The 25,012-nt window shown below is 37.2% G+C and overlaps 1 protein-coding gene across 1 annotated transcript in view; it reads left to right on the top strand.

Moving 5' to 3' along the window:
• Positions 1 to 558: 558 nt before the first annotated feature.
• Positions 559 to 25,012, top strand: part of RSRC1 (arginine and serine rich coiled-coil 1) — a 350,213-nt gene continuing 325,759 nt past the window's right edge. The window contains exons 1-3 of the mRNA XM_006079554.4: positions 559 to 648; positions 13,232 to 13,427; positions 13,720 to 13,845. Of these exons, the coding sequence (XP_006079616.2) occupies positions 13,234 to 13,427; positions 13,720 to 13,845 (320 nt within the window). The 5' untranslated portion in view covers positions 559 to 648; positions 13,232 to 13,233. The remainder of the gene's footprint in view (positions 649 to 13,231; positions 13,428 to 13,719; positions 13,846 to 25,012) is intronic.

The raw sequence follows: 25,012 nt of genomic DNA, 5'->3' as shown, positions 1-25,012 counted from the left end.
CTGCCCCTGCCTCTGGCAGTTTTCTCCCATTCCTCAACCAACCAGTTACTTTAATGGGAGAAAAAAATTTGTCCCCAGCCTGTGCCTTCACCTTTAGCGCAGAAGAAACACCGATTTTTAATGCAGTTTTTCAAATAAATCATTACAATTTAATCACAAACGACTCTGACGCTATACAGACACACTCCCTTGATTTATTATTGTTGGGCCAGTTTCCTCCTCTCCCAGCATGAGATAATCGATTTTGCTACGTGTGGGTGTCTTAAACATAACTTCCTATGATGCGGATTTATTTACTGATTATCTGTGGAGATAACGACGATTACTAAGGCAATAAAACTTTTCCGTCCCCACCTTAATTGCTTTTTGGTAACAAGAAAATCAAATAATCAAGCACGGAAAACCAACACCAAACAAAAAATTGGCGGCGTGACAATCCACTCCTTCGGCTCTCCTAACGCCTGGCAGCTTCCATCGATGCACTCGAAAATTCGGCTGCCGCTGCCTGGTGGTGGAACCAGGAAGGCGGTGAGCTTAAACTGAAGCAAGTTCGGTGAGCGCCGGCGGCGCCCAGATTTGAAGAAACATATCTAGGTCTGCGGCGCTTGCAAGTCTACTGGAGGTGTAAGCCCGAAGGCCGGAATCCAGGTGATGCCCGCGTCCGGGACCTGAGAGGCAGCGCCCGCAGCTGAGGGGTTCCGAGGCCCTACTCTGGCGTGAGGCGGCGCGGGCCTGGCGCTGCCTGTGTACTGGAGGCGGCGGCGGCGGCAGCGGCTGCGGGAGGCGGGTGGGGGTAGGGGGTTGGCGGTCCGGCGGCGTGCTGGGTGGCGCAGTGCGCATGCGCTTGGCACCTGGCGGCTTCTGACCTTTTGAGGGCCAAGCTGGGGCCTTAGGGTGGTGGCGATTATAGGGCTGTACGCGATCGCAGGCCTCAGGCTAGGCCTTGAGTCAAAATCTCTCTCTCTCCCGCCCCCACCGCCAGTCCCTGATCTTTGATAGCCTGCCTTTGGTTTCTGGGTTTTCTTGTAAGATGTGACTGGAGTTTGGTTACTAGTTTTAGGTAGGGTGGAGCGAGAAGGAGGCTGCAACCTGGTGTACTCTGTCCCATCCACTGTGTTACATCTACTTTAAATTCACCTGCTCTTCCAGTTTACCCTCCCTCACCCGAATCCGCACCTCCACCCCTACCCCACCTCCTATCCTTCCTGGCTCACACTGGCATGCTGGGAAGAGAGGTGATGCAGGGTGACATAGACTTCCTTCCTTAACAAATAAATATATTTGTTATATTTATTCGCCTTTAACACTCATCTCTTTCCTTGATTTCAGGACTTGTAGTCATAGACCAAGAGCACATGCTATCTATGGTCTATGAGAGGTTACGCACTAGTATACGTGTTGCCTGCTTTTGTTTTTAGGTCAACCTTAATTTTCTTTCAGAGGTTATATATCTTTAAATGCACAGTGGAGGCCATTCCCCGCACCCCCCTCCCCCCTACCCGCGTGCCGGCCCGCCCAGACTTAGCAGTAACTTACTTGTGTTTCAACTGATTAGGTACTAGGTAGTTAAATAAAAGTGTTTCGTGTTGTCACAAAAAAGTTTTCCAGTTGTCGTCTTTGGACTTAGCCATAAAAGCTCTAAGTGAGGAAGATATGCGGTTTTTGGGTTTAAGGATTATAGCAGATATGACAGGTGCAACCTCCTGGGGAAACTGGGTATCCTTTGAGAGCCCCTTTAGCTCTTGAGTCTATAAATATTCACTTTCTTTGCAGACAAAGATTTCCTGCTAAGTGGTAGCACTTTATTACTGTATGTTCTTCAGTAAGAGGGCTAAAAATGTTTGAAACTTAAATAAAGGCAGCTGGCACCTACCAGCTTGGCTAGTCTTCCTAGTCTTACTAATTGGCCTTACCAGCTTGACTAAGCAAACAGTTGTATTATGAGTTGGAAAACTTCTCTAATAAGATTGTTATATTAGATGTATTGGTGTATTTTCCAATTTTATTTTCAAACCATTGGGAAGAAATTCCTATGACTGATAATGCTTTAATGGAAAAAAAAAGATGCTAGTCTGCAAATTTTTAGTTGTGCTGGGAGGAATGTTTTAACAATTCTGTACCTCTTGAGTTTTGCTTTATTTTGCTCATTAAGCTAGAATTTTACCTTAGTTCTTTTATTGCCTTGGGTGATTCTGTACTTGTTTGTGGATTTCTTCCTATGCTAAATGATGTTAACCCCATTTTTACTTTACACCTTTGAGGTGGATTTCCCATTGAAATGACTGTTCCTCCCCCTTGCCCTTATTTGGTCATGTGTCCAAGGATCAAAAAGATTATAGTTTGATAAACTAAAGAATGAGCAGTGGTGAAATAATTATAAAATGTCATGTCCTTTAGGAATATTTGTTCTAACTGCCTGCTTTCTGAAAAAGATAACTGCTTACTTTACCTTATTGATTACCAGACAAAGGAACTACTTGTGTATGCCTTTAAGCTCTCTTTTGAATGACGCATTTTGGCTTCTACATCTTCAGTCAATCACCTAAACTTTACAATATGATGATTTTGTAAATTGATGTCCTACTGTAGTCATTATTGTTACAGCTTCAATTCTGTAATGGGAGTTAGTTGGATATGGTTTGTGACCATGAAACTGCAACCAGGAAGTAATAGAGACAAGTGAGAACAGAAAACTGAGAGCCTTCTCTCCCTATTTGCCTTTTCTGCTTACAGATGGATTGAAAAAGTGTTAGGTTCTGGGACTCCTAAAAATCTATGCTCAATTTATCTTTGCTCTTACTGGAAAGAGCTATTAATGCATCTTGCCATGTGTTATACTTACCAATGGAGTTAAATAAAAACAGTTCTTCCTTACTGGAAATGTGTGATATAATATAAATCAACCACTATGACTTGAATGAGCAAACTACATGCTAGTGACATTATGGAAATCCAGTGGTAAGTATATATCTAGGGTAGTGAGTAGGAATTCAGTACTGTCATTGATGAGAACACAGTTTTTGGACCTACCTTTGATTTATTCTTAGTGTTCAGTTCCTTTTCTGAATAAGTATTTGAGTTTATTTATAATAAAGAAATGGAATGACTTTTTGTTTCTCTTATTGAGATTAATTATACTTTGGTGTGATTTTTTTGAAATGTAAATGCATCACCAGAAAAAATATTTATAAATTTATGACGGATTTTTTAATCATTTTTTCATTTGGTTACTCTAAGGAAGGATTGTATATCTTCCATTAACTTTTCTGAGTTAAATGTAATCATTCTTCTAATATGGATGAATTACATTAATTGACATTAAAGAATAGAAAAAATGTATACCCACCTCTCAGTCTCTTTTTTTGGTCATCAGCAAGTTACATAATTAGATGTATGTCCTTTTCTTTTTTCCCTGCTTCTTTATGCCTTATGTAGGTACTTAAGCTGGACGAAAATGTAGAATAAAAATGACTATAGGTACCTTAGAGTAGTAGGTCTCATACTTTTTAGATTTAAGATCTCTTTACATGCTTAAAAATTATAGAGAACCCCACAGACTTTTATCTACATGGGCTATATCTAGAAATATTGCCTTTCTAGTAATTAAAACAAAAATTTGAAGTATTTATTAATTAGTCCACATAAAAATAACAGTAATAAATCCATTACTTGGTAACATAAATAACATATTTGATGTGAAAGATAGCTATATTTTCCAAAACAAAAGTGAAAAAAGTGGCATTATTTTTCCTTTTTCAAATCTCTACTGTCTGGCTTAATAGAAGACAACTGGATTCTTATATCTGCTTTCATAGTCAGTCTATTGTGATGACTTTGAATGAATTATATGAAGAAAATCTGGATTTCACACAGATACGCTGTTGGAAAAAATAGTATTTTAATACCCTTTTCAGATAATTACTTCCTTAATACTGTGTCATAACTTGACAGGTAGTAGTTTCTTAAACATTTGTTGCAATGTGGTATTTGAAACGATGTCAATGACCTTTTCATGCTCTGTTACATTAAAATCTATCGATTTGTCTCCTACCATGAATGGATATTTTACTCATAACGTGAGTCTGTGACATCGTACATTGGCTTATTGGAAAATACTGGTTCAGTGAGTTATGTGTAGCTTCTAAATATAGACCAACTTTTCACTATATAATTTAAAAATTCCAATTTGTTAATATCACCATTGACCTCATTAAAGAAATCTTTAAGTGCTGAGAAGTTGTCAGTCTCATGGTGACAAATACAAGTTATCCAACATTTTGATTTTTGCTTGAGAGCTCAAATTTTTTTGTGTTAGTATTATATTTTATTTTTAATCTATTTTTAAATTGGAGGCAAATTGCTTTACAATGTTGTGTTGGTTTCTGCCATAGAACAATGCATTGTCAGTCATAATTATATATATTGCCTCCCTTTTCTACGGGCTCCCTGTGTTACATAGGAACTTACCACTAGCTGTTTTACACATGATAGTGTATAAATGTCAATACCACTGTCTCAGTCTGTCTCATCCTTTCTTTCCTCTGCTGTGTCCACAAGTTTGTTCTCTACATCTGCCCCTCCATTCCTTCCCTACAAATAGGTTCATCAGTAACATTTTTCTAGATTCCATATATATTCGTTATTTGAGAGCTCAGATTTTATCACTGGCAACAAATTGACAGTTTCCTTAAAGGATAGACTCCTTTAATTCATTCTTGAGAAAATGTCACATGCCCAGGTCTGAATAATCACAGTCAGTTCTTTTAAATAGTGTTTCACAATAAAAGCAACTAGTTCAACTTGTTATTCAGCTGCTCAAATGTTTCCTCAAGATAACCTGTCGTTCTTTAGTTTCTGTGTTTCCTATTTCATCACACAGAATATTAAGATGTGTTCTCAAGGGTTGAAATTTATAGAATTAATGATGATTTTACTGCTTTATCAAGGACATACCTAAGTGAAACTGCCTTTCTTTAAACAACAACAACAACAACAACTGTATATTGCAGTGAAGAATTCAGTGACTGTTAGTACAGTTTGGTCCCATTACCTTCATTCCTGTTAAAGCACCAGCAATTTTGCCCACCACTGCTTCTACATCATCAGCACAAAAGTCAACACAGTAAAAAGGTAAATCAAGTTTTAGCGTTGTAATAAAATTAGTTTTGGCTGGTTGGATCCCTTCAGGTCTTAGGAATAACCTGGGGTCTACAGAACCGATTGGGAACTACTATTAAACTAGAATGTAAACTCCTTGAGGGCAAGGATTTTTCTCTCTTGTTCATTGATGTATTCCTTATACCTTGGCATGCTATCACTCTGGGACTTTTTAACCTATCTCAAGTGTTATTTCTGAATCTGGGTCATCTTTATTCACTCTGTCTTTCTGTTGGAGCACATCCTTCAATACCTTCCTAAAAAAGGATGAGCTTAAGGTATAATTGGAGCCCTTGCATATCTGAAAATGTCTTTATTCTGATCTCATATTAGATTTATGCTTCAGCTGAATATACATTCTAGTTTGAAAATGATTTTCACTTAGAATTCTGAAGGCAAGTCTCCATTGTTTGCTGTGTTGCTGCTGAGAAGCCCTATGCCTTTTACCATTTTTTACCTTTAGAAGTTTCAAGGTTCTTCTTTGTATTTCTCGTTTCTGAAGTTTTATGAGGTATGTCAGGTATAGGTCTTTTCAAATTCATTGTCCCAGGGACTTAGGGCAATTCATGTCTTTCAATTCTGTAAATTTTAAAAATTATTCTTTGGATAGTTTTCTTTTTCTGTTTTCTATGCTCTGTTTCTTTCTGGAATATATATTAATTGGATATTGGACTTCCTGGGTTGATCCTCTTTTACCTCCTGTTTTTTTAATCTTTTTCTTTCTACTTTTCATGAGCCCTTTGATAGTATCCTCTGACCCTATTGTGTTACTTACAACTTATTGTTTGTTTACATTCCAAGATTTCTCTCCTATTCTATGGCTGTTCCTCCTATTCTTGTTTGGATCATCTTCTCATACATTTCTGAGGATAGTGTTTTGTTTGAAGTTTTCTTGCATGTTCCTGGCTTATGAGTTGCTTGTTTTTCTGCTTGGCTTCTGTCTCTTATGAGGAAGAGTTTCATCATGTGATTTGTTTTCTTTTGTTGTATAATTACTAAAAAGTTACCAGAAGAAACGTTTGTAGAAAAAAGTTTACTGTGGGGAATTTCAGTGGTTAAGACTCCATACTCTTGCCGCTGAGGACACAGGTTTGGTGCCTGGTCAGGGAACTAAGATTCCACAAGCCGTGTGGCATGGCCAAAGCAAAAAGAAGTATTAAAAAAAAAAGTTTGCTGTGTTTAAGGTTTGGGCTTGTTAACTGGTGGACTTGGTTTTAATATAGCTTCTTCCAGGTACTGTTTAGTTTTTGGAGAAGAGAATACTCTGAATTCTTGGAGCCAAGTACACACAAAGTGAAGTGAAATTGCTCAGTCGTGTCAAATTCTTTGCGACCCCATGGACTATAGCCTACCAAGCTCCTCTGTCCATGGGATTTTCCAGGCAGTAGTACTGGAGTGGATTGCCATTTCCTTCTCCAGAGGATCTTCCCGACCCAGGGATCGAAGCAGGGTCTCCCGCATTGTAGACAGACGCTTTACTGTCTGAGCCACCAGGGAAGTACACACAGGTGACAGTATTTACTGTTAGATTGTTCACTTAATCCCTTTAACTTTTAGTTGAACATTTCTCTGCCCTCTTTTCCTGTACCTCTGGACCTGGTGCTTCACCGTTTCATCATTTTTCTAAAATAAACCACCTCTCCTTCTGGGAATGGGGAATAGCAGTCCCCTATGATGCTAAAGCTGAAACTCAGTGCTTTGGCCACCTCATGCCAAGAGTTGACTCATTGGAAAAGACTCTGATGCTGGAGGGGATTGGGGGCAGGAGGAAAAGGGGACAACAGAGGATGAGATGGCTGGATGGCATCACCGACTCAATGGACATGAGTTTGGGTAAACGCCGGGAGTTGGTGATGGACAGGGAGGCCTGTTGTTCTGTGATTCATGGGGTCGCAAAGAGTCGGACACGACTGAGTGACTGAACTGAACTGATCTGGTTGAATGGCATAGGGGACCTGAGCAATTACTTCTTTTATAGAATTTCAACCAGTTCCTTTGTTTTTTAGTTCTGTGCCTCATTGTGCCTGCTGTGGTATCTGGTGTCTCAAATTCCTGATCCTTTCTGATTTTTGCTATGTGAATTGGCTTTTCTTCAATTGGAAATCTCTGCAGTTGCTTGATGTTCAGCATTCTTAGTTCTAAATCCTGCATCTGTTTTTTATTTGCTAAAAATTTGTTGACATATCTTGTCTACTGTTCCTGTAGTTTTCTCCTCTGGTCTTCTTTATCCTCTTTATACTTTTTTATCCTTTACTATAATGTTAGTATTTTTTAAACCAGGTAATAAATAAAAACCCATCTTAATTTGGTTATTTGCAAGTAGAGAAAATTCTTAACTGTTTAAAGGTTGAAACAAGAAAGAAAGAAAAAGGAAATTAGAATGCTTAGATGATCAATAATATCAATTATATACAAATTCCTTAATGAAATACATACATATATATACATATATACATACATATATACATATACAGAGATATGTGGTTATATATGATATATAATGACTATATGGATATAAATATGTAAATACATGCTATTGTTGTTTTTAGTCACTAAGTTGTGTCTGACTCTTTGCGACCCTTTAAACTATAGTATGCCAGGCTTCCCTGACTTCACTGTCTCTTGGAGTTTGCTCAAATTCTTGATCATTGAGTCAGTGATGCCAGCTAACTGTCTCATCCTCTGTTACCTCCTTCTCCTCTTGCCCTCAGTCTTTCCCAGCATCAGGGTCTTTTCCAGTGAGTTGGCTCTTTGTATCAGGTGGCCAAAGTATTGGAGTTTCCGCTTCAGCATCATTCTTTCCAATGAATATTCAGGGTTGATTTCCTTTAGGATTGACTGGTTTGATCTCCTTGCAGTCCAAGGGATTCTCAAGAACTTCTGCAGCACCATGTTTCGAAAACATTGATTCTTTGGCACTGGTGCTTAGGCTTCTTTATGGTCCAACTCTCACATCTGTACATGACTATGGGAAAAACCATAGCTTTCACTGTGTGGACCTTTGGTGCCAAAGTGATGTCTCTGCTTTGTAATAAGCTGTCTAGGATTGTCGTAGCTTTTATTCCAAGGAGCAAGCACAGTCACTGTCCGCAGTGATTTTGGAGCCCAAGAAAAAACCTGTCACTGTTTGCACTTTTTCCCCATCTGTTTGCCATAAAGTGATGGGACTGGATGCCATGGTCTTTGTTTTTTGAATGTTGAGCTTTAAGCCAGCTTTTTTCACTCCCCTCTTTTACCCGTATCAAGAGGATCTTTAGTTTATTATATACACACATTTAAATATATATGTATGTATGTACATATATACTGTATGTATATATAAGATTTCATAATTGTAGTATTTTGAGAGCTGGAGAGGATCATGGTGATCTTACATGAAGTACAGTTTTGTTTTCAATGAGGAAACTGGCTTAGATATGCTAGTGATTTACTGAGCTTTTCAAAACCAAGTTTTTCCAATGTTCAGTTGAACTGTGAAATGTTAGAAATGTGAACAGCTTTGAGGTTCAGAACTATATTTAAAGTCTAATTCTGGCTCCAGGTAAATAGCTTTAAGTTTTGAATTGAGTTATAACAGTGACTTTCAACTAGAATTGCATTATAGTCAAGGAAGGGATGGTTCACTTGGTTCTGAAAACAAAGCTGTAATTTAATGTATTGCTTTTTTTAGAGTAATGATATTTACCTTAATTTAAATAAATATTAAAATGAAGTGTGAGATTTTTGTTTATCTGATTCATTAACTATCCTACCTATTAGGAAAGATGGATCTTGCTTTTATGTGACATCCAAAGATAGCTAATATCTATTTTAGTAAAAAAATAAGATTCCATATGAGAATCTAACTTTAAAGTAAGACAAGTAGGCTTCTTATCAGTTATTGTCTAAATATAAAAACTTTATATTCTATATGTTTTTTCTTTTGTATAGTAAATATACCATAGCCATATAGAATACAGTTAAAAAAGAGAAAAAAAGTACCCAATTTCTTTACTTAAATATTTATCACTTGTCTTCATTTTTGCTCTTACTCATATGCATATATTTTCTTACATTGTAGTCTCTCTACATGCAGTTTTAATTGTATTTGTTTATTGTGTTTGTTTTTGGCTGTGCTAGATCTTTGTTTCTGCAGAAGCTTTTCTCTTCTTGCAGTACACGGTCTTCTTATTGCGGTGACTTCTCTTGTTTCGGAGCACAGACTCTAGTGTGCTCAGGCTTCAGTAGCTGTCGCTTATGGGCTCAGTAGCTGTGGTTCCCGGTTTCTAGAGCACATTCGGGAGTTGTGGGGCACGGGCTTAGTTGCTCTGGGACATATGGGATCCTCTTGGATCAGGGGTCAAACCCATGTCTCTTGCATTGGTAGGTGGATTCATTACCATTTAAGCCACCAAGGAAGCCCTCTGTACATACAGTTTTAGATAATGCTACAATGAATATCTTCATGAATATATCTTTTAAGGAAAACTTTGCAGATATATGCCTAGAAATAAGTTTGCTTTGTCAAAGAAGCATCAACATTTTTAAAACTCTTTATTTAAATTGCTCTATTGCTTTCTGGAAGGATTTTATCACCACTTTTATAGGTACTAGCAATGTGAACAGTTAGACTTCATTTTTGATATTTTAGTTAACAATACTTCATCAACTTTGGTACATTAGTTAACATTTCCTTTCTCATATTTTGTGAGTTACATGATAATGGTGTATTGTTTCAGTTTGCACTTTGTTGATGATTAATGAGGTCTTATCCATTTGAAATTTTAGAATTTTCAATTCAGTTCAGTTCAGTCTGACTCTTTGCGACTCCATGAACCGCAGCATGCCAGGCCTCCCTGTCCATCACCAACTCCCGGAGTCCACCCAAACCCATGTCCATCGAGTCAGTGATGCCATCCAACCATCTCATCCTCTGTCGTCCCCGTCTCCTCCTGCCCTCAATCTTTCCCAGCATCAAGGTCTTTTCAAATGAGTCAGCTCTTCACATGAGGTGGCCAAAGTATTGGAGTTTCAGCTTCAACATCAGTCCTTCCAAGGAATATTCAGGACTGATCTCCTTTAGGATGGACTAGTTGGATCTCCTTGCAGTCCAAGGGACTCTCAAGAGTCTTCTCCAACACCACAGTTCAAAAGCATCAATTCTTCAGCACTCATCTTTCTTTATAGTCCAACTCTCACCTCCATACATGACCACTGAAAAAACCATAGCCTTGACTAGATGGACCTTTGTTGGCAAAGTAATGTCTTTGCTTTTTAATATGCTGTCTAGGTTGGTCGTAACTTTCCTTCCAAGGAGTAGGTGTCTTTTAATTTCATGGCTGCAATCACCATCTGCAGTGATTTTGGAGCCCAGAAGAATAAAGCCAGCCACTGTTTCCCCATCTATTTGCCATGAAGTGGTGGGACTGGATGCCATGATCTTAGTTTTCTGAATATTGAGCTTTAAGCCAACTTTTTCACTCTCCTCTTTCACTTTCATCAAGAGGCTTTTTAGTTCTTCTTCACTTTCTGCCATAAGGGTGGTATCATCTGCATATCTGAGGTTATTGATATTTCTCCCAGCAATCTTGATTCCAGTTTATGCTTCCTCCAGCCCAGCATTTCTCATGATGTACTCTGCATATAAGTTAAGTAAGCAGGGTGACAGTATACAGCCTCGACGTACTCCTTTTCCTATTTGGAACCAGTCTGTTGTTCCATGTCCAGTTCTAACTGTTGCTTCCTGACCTGCATATGGGTTTCTCAAGAGGCAGGTCAGGTGGTCTGATATTCCCATCTCTTGAGGTATTTTCCACAGTTTGTTGTGATCCACACAGTCAAAGGCTTTGGCATAGTCAATGAAGCAGAAATAGATGTTTTTCTGGAAGTGTCTTGCTTTTTTGATGATCCAGCGGATGTTGGCAATTTGATCTCTGCTTCCTCTGCCTTTTCTAAATCCAGCTTGAACATCTGGAAGTTCACGGTTCACATCCTGTTGAAGCCTGGCTTGGAGAATTTTAAGCATTACTTTACTAGCGTGTGAGATGAGTACAATTGTGTGGTAGTTCGAGCATTGTTTGGCACTGCCATTCTTTGGGATTGGAATGAAAACTGACCTTTTCCAGTCCTGTGGCCACTGCTGAGTTTTCCAACTTTGCTGGCATATTGAGTGCAGCACTTTCACAGCATCATCTTTCAGGATTTGAAATAGCTCAACTGGAATTCCTGGAGAAGGCAACGGCACCCCACTCCAGTACTCTTGCCTGGAGAATCCCATGGACGGAGGAGCCTGGTGCACTGCAGTCCATGGGGTCGCTAGGAGTCGGACATGACTGAGCAACTTCACTTTCACTTTTCACTTTCATGCATTGGAGAAGGAAATGGCAACCCACTCCAGTGTTCTTGCCTGGAGAATCCCAAGGATGGGGGAGCCTGGTGGGCTGCCGTCTCTGGGGTCGCACAGAGTTGGACACGACTGAAGCTGCAGCAGCAGCAACTGGAATTCCATCACCTCCACTAGCTTTGTTCGTAGTGATGCTTCCTAAGGCCCACTTGACTTCACATTCCAGGATGTCTGGTTCTAGGTAAGTGATTATCACCATCGTGATTATCTTGGTCATGAAGATCTTTTTTGTACAGTTCTTCTGTGTATTCTTGCCACCTCTTCTTAATATCTTCTGCTTCTGTTAGGTCCCTGCCATTTCTGTCCTTTATCGAGCCCATCTTTGCATGAAATGTTCCCTTGGTATCTCTAATTTTCTTGAAGAGATCTCTAGTCTTTCCCATTCTGTTGTTTTCCTCTATTTCTTTGCATTGATTGCTGAGGAAGGCTTTCGTATCTCTCCTTGCTGTTCTTTGGAACTCTGCATTCAAATGGGTGTATATCTTTCCTTTTCTCCTTTGCTTTTTGCTTCGCTTCTTTTCACAGCTATTTGTAAGGCCTCCTCAGACAGTCATTTTGCTTTTTTGCATTTCTTTTTCTTGGGCATGGTCTTGATTCCTGTCTCCTGTACAATGTCACAAACCTCCATCCATAGTTCATCAGACACTCTGACTATTAGATCTAGTCCCTTAAATCTATTTCTCACTGCCACTGTATAGTCATAAGGGATTTGATTTAGGTCATACCTGAATGGTCTAGTGGTTTTCCTCACTTTCTTCAATTTAAGTCTGAATTTGGTAATAAGGAGTTCATGATCTGAGCCACAGTCAGCTCCTGGTCTTGTTTTTGCTGACTGTATAGAGCTTCTCCATCTTTGGCTGCAAAGAATATAATCAATCTGATTTCTGTGTCAACCATCTGGTGATGTCCATGCGTAGAGTATTCTCTTGTTTTGTTGGAAGAAGGTGTTTGCTATGACCAGTGCGTTCTTTTGGCAGGTCTCTATTAGCCTTTGCCCTGCTTCATTCTGTACTTCAAGGACAAATTTGCCTGTTATTGCAGGTGTTTCTTGACTTCCTACTTTCTATACATTCCAGTCCCCTATAATGAAAAGGACATCTTTTTTGAGTGTTAGTTCTAGAAGGTCTTGTAGGTCTTCATAGAACCGTTCAGCTTCTTCAGCGTCACTGGTCGGGGCAGAGACTTGGATTACTGTGATATTGAATGGTTTGCCTTTGAAACGAACAGAGATAAAAAATTTCTGATACCTTGAACAGAGATGAAAATTTTACAATTTTCAGTTAGGAAAGTTTAACTGTAAAAGATAGTAAAATATCTTTTATCTTTAGGGAATGTGAGAATATAAGATTAGATAGTTGATCCCTAAACCAAGTATCATATAATTAATGATAAATGCAACTTGAACTATAAGAAAATTGTTGTAAGGAACCACCCTCAGGGTTGCCAGTTTTGGAGACATTTTAAAAAATTTAGGACGAGTTTACTTTATTCATAAATTGTGAAAACATTGAACTGATAGTGCTAGAAGACTGTACTGGAGCTGTTTCCCATGTCTTGTTAAGATTGGTACATTTAAATTTTACTTTACTAAGACATTTAAAATTTTTACAGATACAAAAAAAATTACTATATTAAATTTCATCCATTGTTCCATTATGTTGGAAATAATTTTCTTTGTATTTAAACCTATAGAAATGGGCCGCCGGTCATCAGATACTGAAGAAGAAAGCAGAAGCAAGAGAAAAAAGAAACACCGTAGACGATCTTCTTCCAGTAGTTCTTCAGATAGTAGAACGTACAGCCGAAAGAAAGGTGGAAGGAGATCAAGGTCAAAATCAAGATCTTGGTCCAGAGATCTTCAGCCTCGCTCACATTCTTATGATAGAAGGTGATTTTTGTAATTTTTACTTACGTAGTAGCAAGAGTGATTTTCCTTAGAGTTCATATGGTTTTGTACTTTGAAGTTTTATGGGTAAAATATTTTTCTTTTTGTAGTTATATATTTATGAGGTTTAAGTCTCAACCCAAAGATTTTATTTTGTGTTCTTTCAGACCTAGCCCATAGGTCTTCATCCTTTGTCTATTCTTTGTAGATAAGCCTATAAACCAGTATAGTTCTCATAACATAGTATCTGGTAACATTTTGAAGGCAAGTAATATTTGATTATGTTCTTTTTCAGACGCAGACATCGATCAAGCAGTAGCTCTTCTTACGGCTCTAGAAGAAAACGAAGCCGAAGTCGTTCAAGGGGTCGAGGAAAATCATACAGAGTTCAGAGGTCTAGGTCAAAAAGCAGAACAAGAAGGTATGCCATATCAACTATTTACTGCTTTGTAACAAAATTTAGTGACTTAGAGCAATAATCATTTATTTTTCCCTCCATTTTACAATTCTGACTCAGCTTACCTCGCAGTTCTGTTAGTTTTACCTAGGGTCATGCATGTGGTTGTAGCTTTCTGATAGCTTGATTGAAACTGGATGGTGCAGTGTGGCTTCATTCATGTATCTGGCTTTTGGTGTTGGCTGTTGACTCAGCAGCAGGGGGTCGGGTGGGGAGTGGGTGCCTTAGTTTCCCTGTGGCTTTTCATCCTTTGATAGGAATGGCTGGGCTTTTTCACATGATAGAGGAAGTATTTCAAAAACGTAAGAACAGAAGCTGCAAAATCTCTTAAGGTTTAGCCTTAGAAATAATCCAGTGTATTTTGGAGTGACTGTGTCCCTGCTGAATTCATGTTGAAGTTTCAACCCCCTAGTGTAACTGTGTTTGGAGATAGGGCCTTTATGGAGGTAATTAAAGTCATAAAGGTGGGTGGGGCCCTAATCCAACAGGGCTGGTGGCCTTATAAGAAGAGAGAGAGAGATCTTTCTCTCTCTTTGAGCATACACCCAAAGGAAAGGCCATGTGAGACACTGAAAAAGTGGCCATCTACTAACCAGGAAGGGAGCCCTTATCAGGAACCAGATCAGCTGGCATATTGATCTTTGACTTTATGGCCTTTGTGAGATACATTTCTGTTGTTTAAGCTTCCTGGTATATGGTACTTTGTTATAGCGGCCTGAGCAGACTAGTTAGTACCTGATGTCATTCCACTTGCATTTTCTGGCTGTGCTCAAGGGCCAGTAATACAGAGTGTAGTCTATCTGGAAAGAGTTGTATGTTTTGGGTAATGCTAGAAGATATGGTTGAATAGGATGGGGACCATGGTAAGGAGGGACCACCGTTTTTGAGAAGAAGAGTGTTAGGACAAAAACAGTGTTTTAGGAAAAGCAGTTTCTTTTGCGTAGTTTTGTATCCTGTTAGGCTCTAGTTTTGGCGGTATGTTAATTCGCAGCATGATTTTGTTATCTAGGCATAAAATTCTACAAGTCTCTCTGAATCTGAAGTTGGATAATAATAGTCAAGTCCAAATGTTTAGCTTTTCTGGCCTTGTACTACTTGGCCCCAGCCCCCTCTCCTTTGTACACACTCAACATGAAAGGAAGCCACTTTGTGTTACATGCCTTTTGTTCTCCATCCATGCCTCTGAGTTGCTCGGTTTGTTTATCTGAGCATGCTCTTTCTTCCAGTTTCTTATATTGTTTCCAATTTAAGTTTTCCTACCCTTTAGTGTTCAGGTCTGTTTAATCTTTAATTCTCTTCCTTAAATCATTTCTTAATTTTTACCTTTTCACTCCCAAGTCACATTTAATCCATCCTTTCTCATCCACCATCACATTTGACTCCTGATTCTTAAAAGTTGCATTATGAATATTATGTTGTTATTCTCATATATCGTAAACTCGTGCAGGGGAATCTTTTGGTACCAAACATTGTTTTTAGAAACTGATTATCAGAAAACAACTTCAACTGAAATTTCCTATCAGGGAGAACAGAAATAATAATCCATGCTTTTGTATGGTCTTTTTTAGTTTGTAGAGCATTTTCACATACACCTTATAAGTCAAACATAGTTTGATTTGGAAAATGCAAGCCACTGGGTTCCAAGCATCAGGCTTTTAACTTGGGGAATTAAAGGCTTATATAACTTTTGGAAGGGCTCAGGGAATTAGGGAAGCTATTACTGATTATTTTAGCCTGAAGTATGGAAGCTGCTTATTTTTTTAAGAACTTTTAAGAACTCTAGCTTTGTAGCACCAAAGTGTGTAGTTCTCAAGAAACTACTTACCTGGAGGCTGCTTCTCTTCTCAAGTATCTACCTGCAACTGCGTCCAGATGGGAATCTGGAGAGGTTAATTTCTTCTATTTTACAGCGCAAGGAAGGTCTGAAAAGAAATGGCAGTGGTGTCTAGTCAGCAACAAACTCTCCAGCACACATTCATTTTACTACTGGTTTTGAGTTTTGTAACCCTGTCAGGCTCTCATGCAGGTTTATACCTGCATTTTGTATATGAGGAAACAAGTTCAGAGGTTTATTCAAAATAGCAATTTCTCAGTCTGTTGTATCTCTTATAATGACACTTACTTCAGCATATAACTGCAATAACTAAATAGTCTGGAGACGTTGAAAATCACTATGTTTTGAGAAAATACTTCTATCCATGTTTGATACATGACATAATTTTGGAAAATGTATTTTAAGACTTTGTTCTTCAAAATGTTTAAACTGAAAGAGTTTCTAGGTTAATCTTACTTTAACAAGAAAATTAGGCAACTCATTTCTTGAAAAGTTTAGTTAATTAAGGCTTTAATTTAAATAAAGAAGATGTAGGTACATTTGTTCCTCAGTATCTTTAGGAGATTGATTCCAGGACCTGCTGCCAATTCCAAAGTCTGAAGATGCTTGGGTCCCATAGTGGCCTTCCCTTTCCACAGTTCTGCATCTACATATCCGGCCAGCTGCAGTTTATATAGTACTGTAGTATTTATTGAAAAAAGATCTACAGTTCAAAAAAATCTTCACAGTTCAAACTCACGTTGTTCAAGGGTCAACTGTAGTGAGTTTTTCAAAGGAAAAGTATAGTACTATGTGATTCTAAATTTTGTTAATGATCTCTGTGCTTTTTAATAAAAGAGTGATATCAGTCATGAGAAGTCAAATACTTTCACAAAACTTTGTTGTTACACGTCTAAAAAGTAATTGAAAGATGAAGCATGTTTTGAGGGATGGCAGGAAGAGAGAAGTCAAATATTTAAAGTTTGTTGCAAGTTTCCATGGGTAAGTTATAGAGTAATTTGATGATTTTGCTTTTTAGTGCAATTTTTATGTTCTTCTCAAAGTACTCAAGTTGTGACATGTATCATATCACTTCCTTTTACAACAGTGAGAAGCTTACTGTTATTCACAGTATATTTACTTATTTCCTCAATTTTAGAATACACAGAATGTAGTTACAGAACTGCTTATATGTACCACTATAAAAAACAAACTTATCTCAAAGTAGAATTGCTGAATTTTTTTTGAGGTGCCTGTATCAATTTACATTCCCACCAACAGTACATCCTTGGCAACATGTTATTTGTTTTCTTTTGGTAAAAGCCATTCTGACAGGTGTGAGGGGCTATCTCATTGTGGTTTTGATTTGCATTTTCCTCATGATTAGTGATGTTGAGCATCTTTTCACGTGTCTGTTGGTCATCTGTATGTCTTTGAAAAAATGTCTGTTTGGGTCCTCTGCCTATTTTGTAGTCTAGTTTGGTTTTTTGATGTTAAGTTGTATGAGTTCATTGTATATTTTGGATATTAACCAGTTATCAGATATATCATTTGCAAATATCTTCTGCAATTCAGCAGACTGCCTTTTTGTTTTGTTGATAGTTTCCTTTGTTGTGCAAAAGTTTTTTAGTTTTGTGTAGTCCTATTTGTTTATTTTGGCTTTGGTTTCCTTTGCTCAAAGAGACTTGTCCAAAAAATACTGCTAGGACCAATGTCAAAAAAGCATACTGCTTCTTCTAGAAGTTTTATGGTTTCAAATCTTACATTTGAACTTTTAATCCATTTTGAGTGTATGTTTGTGTATGGTATGAAAAAATAGTCCAGTTTGATTATTTTGCATGTAATTGTCCAGTTTTTCTACACCACTTATTGCAGAGGTTGTCTTTTCCTTAGTGTATGTTCTTATCTTCTTTGTTGTAAATTAATTACCCGTGTAAATGTGGTTTCATTTCTGGGCTGTCTATTTTCCACTGATCTATGTGTTTGTTTTTAGGCCAAACCTATATTGTTTTGATGATTATAGCTTTGTAATATAGATTGAAATCGGGAAGCACAATTCCTCCAACTTTTTCTTTTTTCTCAAGATTGTTTGGCTATTGAGGTTTTTTTGTGTTTCCATACAAATTTTTTGGATTGTTCTACTTCTGTGAAAATAACATTGGAATTTTGATAGAGATTGCATTGAATCTGTATATTATTTTGGGTAGTATGGATTATATTAATTTTATACCCTGCTACCTTACTCAGTTCTTTTATTGTTTGAATTAGTTTTAGTATTGATTCTCTAGGGTTTGTCACATACAGTGTCATATTCTCTGCAAATAGATATGATTTTGCTTCTTTTCCAATTTTTATTCTTCCGTTTGCTTTCTCTCATCTAATTACATTGGCTTTTACTTCCAGTAAAATATTGAATACCAGAGGAGGTGATATACATCCTTATCTTTTTCCTGATTTTAGTGTAAATGCACCTGTGCCCAATCGCTAAGTCATGTCAGACTTTTTGTGACCTCAGTGACTGTAATCTGCCAGGTTCCTCTCTACATGGGATTCTCCAGGCAAGAATACTGGAGATGGAAATGGCAACCCACTCCAGTATTCTTACCTGGAGAATCCCATGGGGATTTATTTATATGATTATATGAATATATATATATATATATATGATAATATTATATATATGTATATATATGATCATGTTCAGAGAGGATCTGTAACTTTGTTTTTATTTTTTCCAGAAATGGATATTGAATTTTGTTGAAGGCTTTTTCATCATCTGTGAATAGAATCAAGTTTTTTTCCCCCTTAGATCTTAAGGAACTGATCTTGGTTTTCTGGATTAAATCTTAGTTGTTCCTTGTGTAGTATTTTCTTAATGTGTTCACCAATTTTTAAGGTGAGTACTTTTACAATTACAGTCATATGTGATGTTGCTCTTTTTTTTTTTTTTGTACTGTGTTTATCAGTTATTACTTATTATTCTTGCTTCATAAAAAGAATTGGGAAGGTTTTCTGGTATTCAGAGTTGTAGATTTGTGAAACCATCTGGGCCGGGTGCTTTTTTATTTTTTGATAACTGTGTTTCTTCAGAAATTGGTCAGTTTAAACTTTGTATTTCTTATAGACTTAATTTTGGTAAACTATATTTTTCTGGTGTATTAACTATTTCACCTGTATTTTAAAATTTATTTGTCTAGAAATCTGCAAAGTAGTTTCTTATGATTTAAGCATTTTTCCTTCTGTTTCAATGCTTATTTTCCTCTTGTCACTTATTATTTTTTATATTTATGCTTTCTCCTTTATTTAACTTAGTTGACTGTCTATTTTGTTAATTTAAAAGCAAACATTTAAATTGATTATTTAGATCTTTTTCTCCATTTTCTATCTTATTAATTCCTGCTTTTATTCTTATTTTCTGCTTTGTGCTTTCTTTGGTTTAGTTTGTTGTTCCTTTTCAAGTCTTTGAACTGCTAATTATTTATATTTCTGCCTCATTTCTATTGATAAAAGTGTTTAAATTAAATGAATTTTATTTTAATTGCTGCTTCAAATATATCTCATAGATTCCTTCCAGCACGTTTTTGTGATAAATTTCAAGCATTGAGCAAAATTGAATTTTACAGTGAAGACCCATATATCTATCACCTTGATTGCCTTTTTTTTTTTTACTTTACAATTTACTCATTTATCTATTTCTCTCTCTATGCATTAAAATATCCTAATTTTTTTATGCATTACCAGTTGCAGACATTAGTAGGCTTTCCCCTTAAATCTTTAGCATGCTTATCAGTAAGTAGAGTTTAGTATTTCTTTATAAATTTTTCCTTTTGAAAACAAAAACAAATTTCTCTTTGAGGCAAAATTTATATACATTGAAATGCACAAATTCTAAGCATATACTTGCTAAGTTCTGATGCATGCATTACCTACCAACATGTATTACTGTTACCCAGAAAATTCCCTCATTGTTGTTCAGTCACTGAGTCATGTCCAGCTCTTTGTGACTTTATGGACTCCAGCATGCCGGGCTTCCCTGTCCTTTACCATCTCCTAGAGCTTGCTCAAACTCTAATCCGTTGAGTCAGTGATGCCATCCAACCATCTCATCCTCTGTCATCACCTTCTCCTGTCTTCCATCTTTCCCAGCATGAGTCTTTTCTAATGTGTGAGCTCTTCGCATCAGGTGGCCAAAGTACTAGAGTTTCAGCTTCAGCATCAGTCCTTCCAATGAATATTCAGGGTTGATTTCCTTTAGGATTGACTGGTTTGATATCCTTGCTGTCCACGGGACTCTCAAGAGTCTTCTCCAATACCACAGTTTGAAAGCATCAGGTCTTTGGTGCCAAGCCTTCCCTCATAGTTGTTGCCGATTAATTCCTGCTTGCATTCTGCTTAGAGGTAACCACTGTTTTCACTTTTTTCTGCTGTAGATTATTTTTTATGAGTGTTGAAAATTTCTATTCAGCATACTTCTGAGATTCAGTCATGTTGTTGTGTATATCAGTAGTTCAGTTCAGTTGCTCAGTCGTGTCCAACTCTTTGCAACCCCATGAACTGCAGCACGCCAGGCCTTCCTGTCCATCACCAACTCCTGGAGTCCACCCAAACCCATGCCCATCAAGTAGGTGATGCCATCCAACCATCTCATCCTCTTTCGTCCCCTTCTCCTCCTGCCCTCAATCTTTCCCAGCATCAGGGTCTTTTCCAGTGAGTCAGCTCTTCGCATCAGGTGGCCAAAGTACTGGAGTTTCAGCTTCAACATCAGTCCTTCCAATGAATATTCAGGACTGATTCCTTTACGATGGACTGGTTGGATCTCCTTGAAGTCCAAGGGACTCTCAAGAGTTTTCTCCAACACCACAGTTCAAAAGCATCAATTCTTCGGCGCTCAGCTTTCTTTATAGTCCAACTCTCACATCCATACATGACCACTGGAAAAACTATAGCCTTGACTAGACGGACCTTTGTTGACAAAGTAATGTCTCTGCTTTTTAATATGCTGTCTAGGTTGGTCATAACTTTCATTCCAAGGAGCAAGTGTCTGTTAGTTTCATGGCTGCAATCACCATCTGTAGTGATTTTGGAGCCCAGAAAAATAAAGTCAGCCACTGTTTCCACTGTTTCCCCATCGATCTGCCATGAAGTGATGGGACCAGATGCCATGATCTTAGTTATCTGAATGTTGAGCTTTAAGCCAACTTTTCCCTCTCCTCTTTCACTTTTGTCAAGAGGCTCTTTAGTTCTTCTTCACTTTCTGCCATAGGGGTGGTGTCATCTGCATATCTGTGGTTATTGGTATTTCTCCCGGCAATCTTGATTCCAGCTTGTGCTTCTTCCAGCCCAGCATTTCTCATGATGTACTCTGCATAGAAGTTAAATAAGCAGGGTGACAATATACAGCCTTGATGTACTCCTTTTCCTATTTGGAACCAGTCTGTTGTTCCATGTCCAGTTCTAACTGTTGCTTCCTGACCTGCATACAGGTTTCTCAAGAGGCAGGTCAGGTGTTATTGTTGAATGTGAAAGTGAAAGTTGCTCAGTGTCCAACTCTTTGCAACCCTATGGACTATACAGTCCACGGAATTCTCCAGGTCAGAATACTGGAGTGGGTAGAAGGTTCCCTTCTCCAGGGGACCTTCCCAACCCAGGGATAGAATCTATGTCTCCTGCATTGCAGGCGGAGTCTTTGCAAGCTGAGCCACATGTGAAGCCCAAGAATACTGGAGTGGGTAGCCTGTCCCTCCTCCAGCAGATCTTCCTGACCCAGGAATCGAACTAGGGTCTCCTGCATTGCAGGCAGATTCTTTACCAAGTGAGCTATCAGGAAAGCTTTTATTGTTGAATAGTATTCTATTGTATGCATTTATCACATTTTTCTAGATTTTTATGTAGATGTAATGATATAATAGAGATATTTTGCAAGTGGCTTCATACAGTAAACCTAATGCTTTGATTTATGTATCACTATTTTGTTCTTGTTTATTGCTAAGTAGTGACCATACCATTGTTTATCTATTTTCTTGTTATGCTCTCCTAGATTATTTATGGGTTGGGCTATTATGAATAAAGCTACTATAAACATTTCTTTTACACATCTTTTTTGTAAATATCTAAATTCATTTCTCATAAGTGAAAATCTAGTTGTTCAATTTCTGAGTCATAGTATAGGTACCTGTTTTAGTTTTATAAGAAAATTAGTTTTCCAAATGATTTTCCATGGCTGTATCATTTATATTCCCACCAGAAATGTATATGAATTCCAGTTACTTACACACTCACCCATACTTGGTGTGTTAGTCTTATTAATTTTAGCCAAAGCTGTCAACTTGTAGTGCCATTTCATGGTTTTAAATTGTATTTGTAATTTTAGCTTTTTTGTTTGTACCTATGGTACATGTTTTTTACTGTGGTAAAAAACACATAAATGATAATTTTAAACATATTTTCAGGGCACATTTTCTTATTGTTAAGTATATGCACATTGTTTTACAAAAGATCTGTAGAACTCTTTGATATTTCGTGACTGCGACTCTATACCTTTGGAACAACTGCTCCCAGTTTCCCCCTCCTCCCCTCTTCTGGCAGGCCCTTCTGCTTTGTTTCTGTGAATTTGATTGTATCAGACAAGTCATATATAAATGGAATTATGCTCTGTTTACCTTTTTATAATTTGCTTTTTCACTTAGCATTATGTCTGAAATTTCATGTATGTTATGACACAGGACAGAATTTCCATCTTTTTCAAGGCTGAATAATATTCTGTTCTATGTGTATACCACATTTTCTTTGTCTATCATCTTCTGATGGAAATTTAGAGTGTTTCCACATCTTGGATATAGTGAATAATGCTGCAGCGAAAATTAGTGTGCAAATACTTCTTCAGTGTCCTGCTCTCAGTTCTTTTTGGTTATATAATCTGAAGTGGGACTGCTGGACTCCTATGATAGTTCTGCTTTTAATTTTTTGGGAACCTCCATACTGTTTTCTATAGTCGCTTGCACCAGTTTACATCTAACCAATAGCACACAAGGATTCCAATTTCTTTACATCCTTGCCAACACTTAAATTTTTTATTTTTTTGACAGTGCCTATCCTAACAAGTTTAACAGGGTATCTTTGTTTTTGATTTGCATTTTGCTGATGATTTAGTAATGTTGAGAATCTTTTTATTTGCCTATTGGCCATTCATAGCTCTTCTTTGGAGAAATGTTTATTTGAGTCTTTTGACCAATTTTTATCTTGTTGCTTGTTTTTTGTTTGTTTGTTTTTGAGTTATAGAGATTAAAAAAGTCTGTATATTAACCCCTTATCTGAGCTATGGTTTGCAAATGTTTTCTACTTGATAGATTGTCTTTTCGCTGTGCTGATTGCTTCCTATACAGAAGTTTTAAGGTTTGATGTAGTCCCATTTATCTTAATTTTTTTTTTAAACTTGTGCTTTTGATGTCATATGTAAGCAATATTTGACCATTTCAATGTCACGATGCTTTTCCCCTTCTAGAAGGTTTGTAGTTTCAAACATTAGTTAATATTTATATATGGTGTAAGAAAAGGGTCCACCTTCATTCTTTTGCATGTGAATATACAGTTTTCCCAACATTGATTGTAAAGGTTGTCATTTCTTCATCATGTAGTCTTGTTACCACTGTTGAAGATCATTTTACCATATACTCAAGAGTTTATTTTTGGGCTGTCTGTTCTGTTCCATTGGTCTATATGTCTATCTGTTTGCATATATTGTACTTTGGTTACTGTAGCTTTACAATATATGTTGAAATCAGGAAGTATGAGGCCTCCAGTCTTGTTCCTTTTCAAGATTGTTTTGGCTACTGGAGTCTTTTGACATTCAATATTAATTTTAGAATTTTTTTTCTGCTTCTAAAAAAAATGCCATTTGGGTTTTGATAGGAATTGTTGTGAATCTGTAGATAGCTTTGGTAGTATGGACTCCTGTCACAGTTTAACAATATTAAATCTTTGTAAGCCATGGATATGGGATGTTTAACACTTTATTTATCACATTTAATTTCTTTCAGCAGTGTCTTGCAACTTAGAGTATATAAGACTTTTGCTCCCTTGGTTAACTTTATTTGTAAATTTTTTTTTAATGGTATTGTACATGGGTTTTTTTTTTTTCATTTCTTTTCCAGATTGTTAGTATATATAAATGCAAATTATTTATGACTGTTAATTCTGAATTCATTAGTTCTAATTTTTTGGGGGGTGGTATGTGTGTGTGCGTGTGTGTGTGTGTGTGTGTGTATGTATAATCTTAGGATTTTCTGCATATAAGATCATGTCATCTGTAAACAGGTATCTTTCCAATTGGGATGCTATTTGTTTATTTAGTCTTTTTCATGTCTAGTTGCTCTGGCTGAGAATTCCAGTACTGTGTTGAGTGTGGGGATACTTGTCTTGTTCCTGAACTCAGAGGAAAAACTTTCAATTTTTCACTGTTGAGTATGATGTTAGCTCTGGGTCTTTCATATATAACCTTTATTATTTTGGAATACTTTCCTTCTATTGCTAATTTGTTGACTTTTTATTATGAAAAGGTGTTGAATTTTATGAAAAGATGTTTTTCTTCGTCAGCTGAGATGATCATGTGGTTTTTGTTCTCTATTTCTGTTAATATAGTATGATTTTTCCATATTTTGGGCTTCCCATATAGCTTAGCTGGTAAAGAATCCTCCTGCAATGCAGGAGAACCTGGTTCGATTCCTGAGTTGGAAAGATCTGCTGGAGAAGGGATAGGCTACCCAGTCTAATATTCCATATTTTCCATATTTAAGATTCTTTTCATTCAAGGATAACTCCTGTTTGGTTATGTTGTATAAGTGTTTCAGTGTACTGCTGAATTTGGTTTGATAGTGTTTTGTTGATTTCCCTTGCATCCATGTTATTCACAGATATTCATCTGTATTTTTATTTTCTTGTGGTGTCTTTGTATGGTTTCAGTATCAGGGTTATAATGCTGGCTTATAATGTGAGTTTGGAAGAGTATCCTCTTCTTCAGTTGTTTTGGAACAGTTTGAGAGGAATTGACATTAATTGTTATTTAAATGGCTGATAGAATTCTCCAGTGAAGCCATCTGGTCCTGGGCTTTTATTTGTTGGAAAGTTTTTAATTACTGATTCAGTATTCTCCTTGCTTGTTCAGATTTCCTCTTTCTTCATAATTTAATCTTGTTAAATTGTATATTTCTAGGAATTTATCCATTTTTTTCTGTTATTTAATTTGTTGGCATGTAATTGCTCATCAGTTCAGTTCAGTTGCTCAGTCGTGTCTGACTCTTTGCAACCCCATGGACTGCTGCA

Source organism: Bubalus bubalis, chromosome 1 (assembly GCF_019923935.1).
Source record: "Bubalus bubalis isolate 160015118507 breed Murrah chromosome 1, NDDB_SH_1, whole genome shotgun sequence".
Lineage (NCBI taxonomy): Eukaryota > Metazoa > Chordata > Mammalia > Artiodactyla > Bovidae > Bubalus > Bubalus bubalis.
This window is presented reverse-complemented; position numbering and strand designations above follow the sequence as displayed.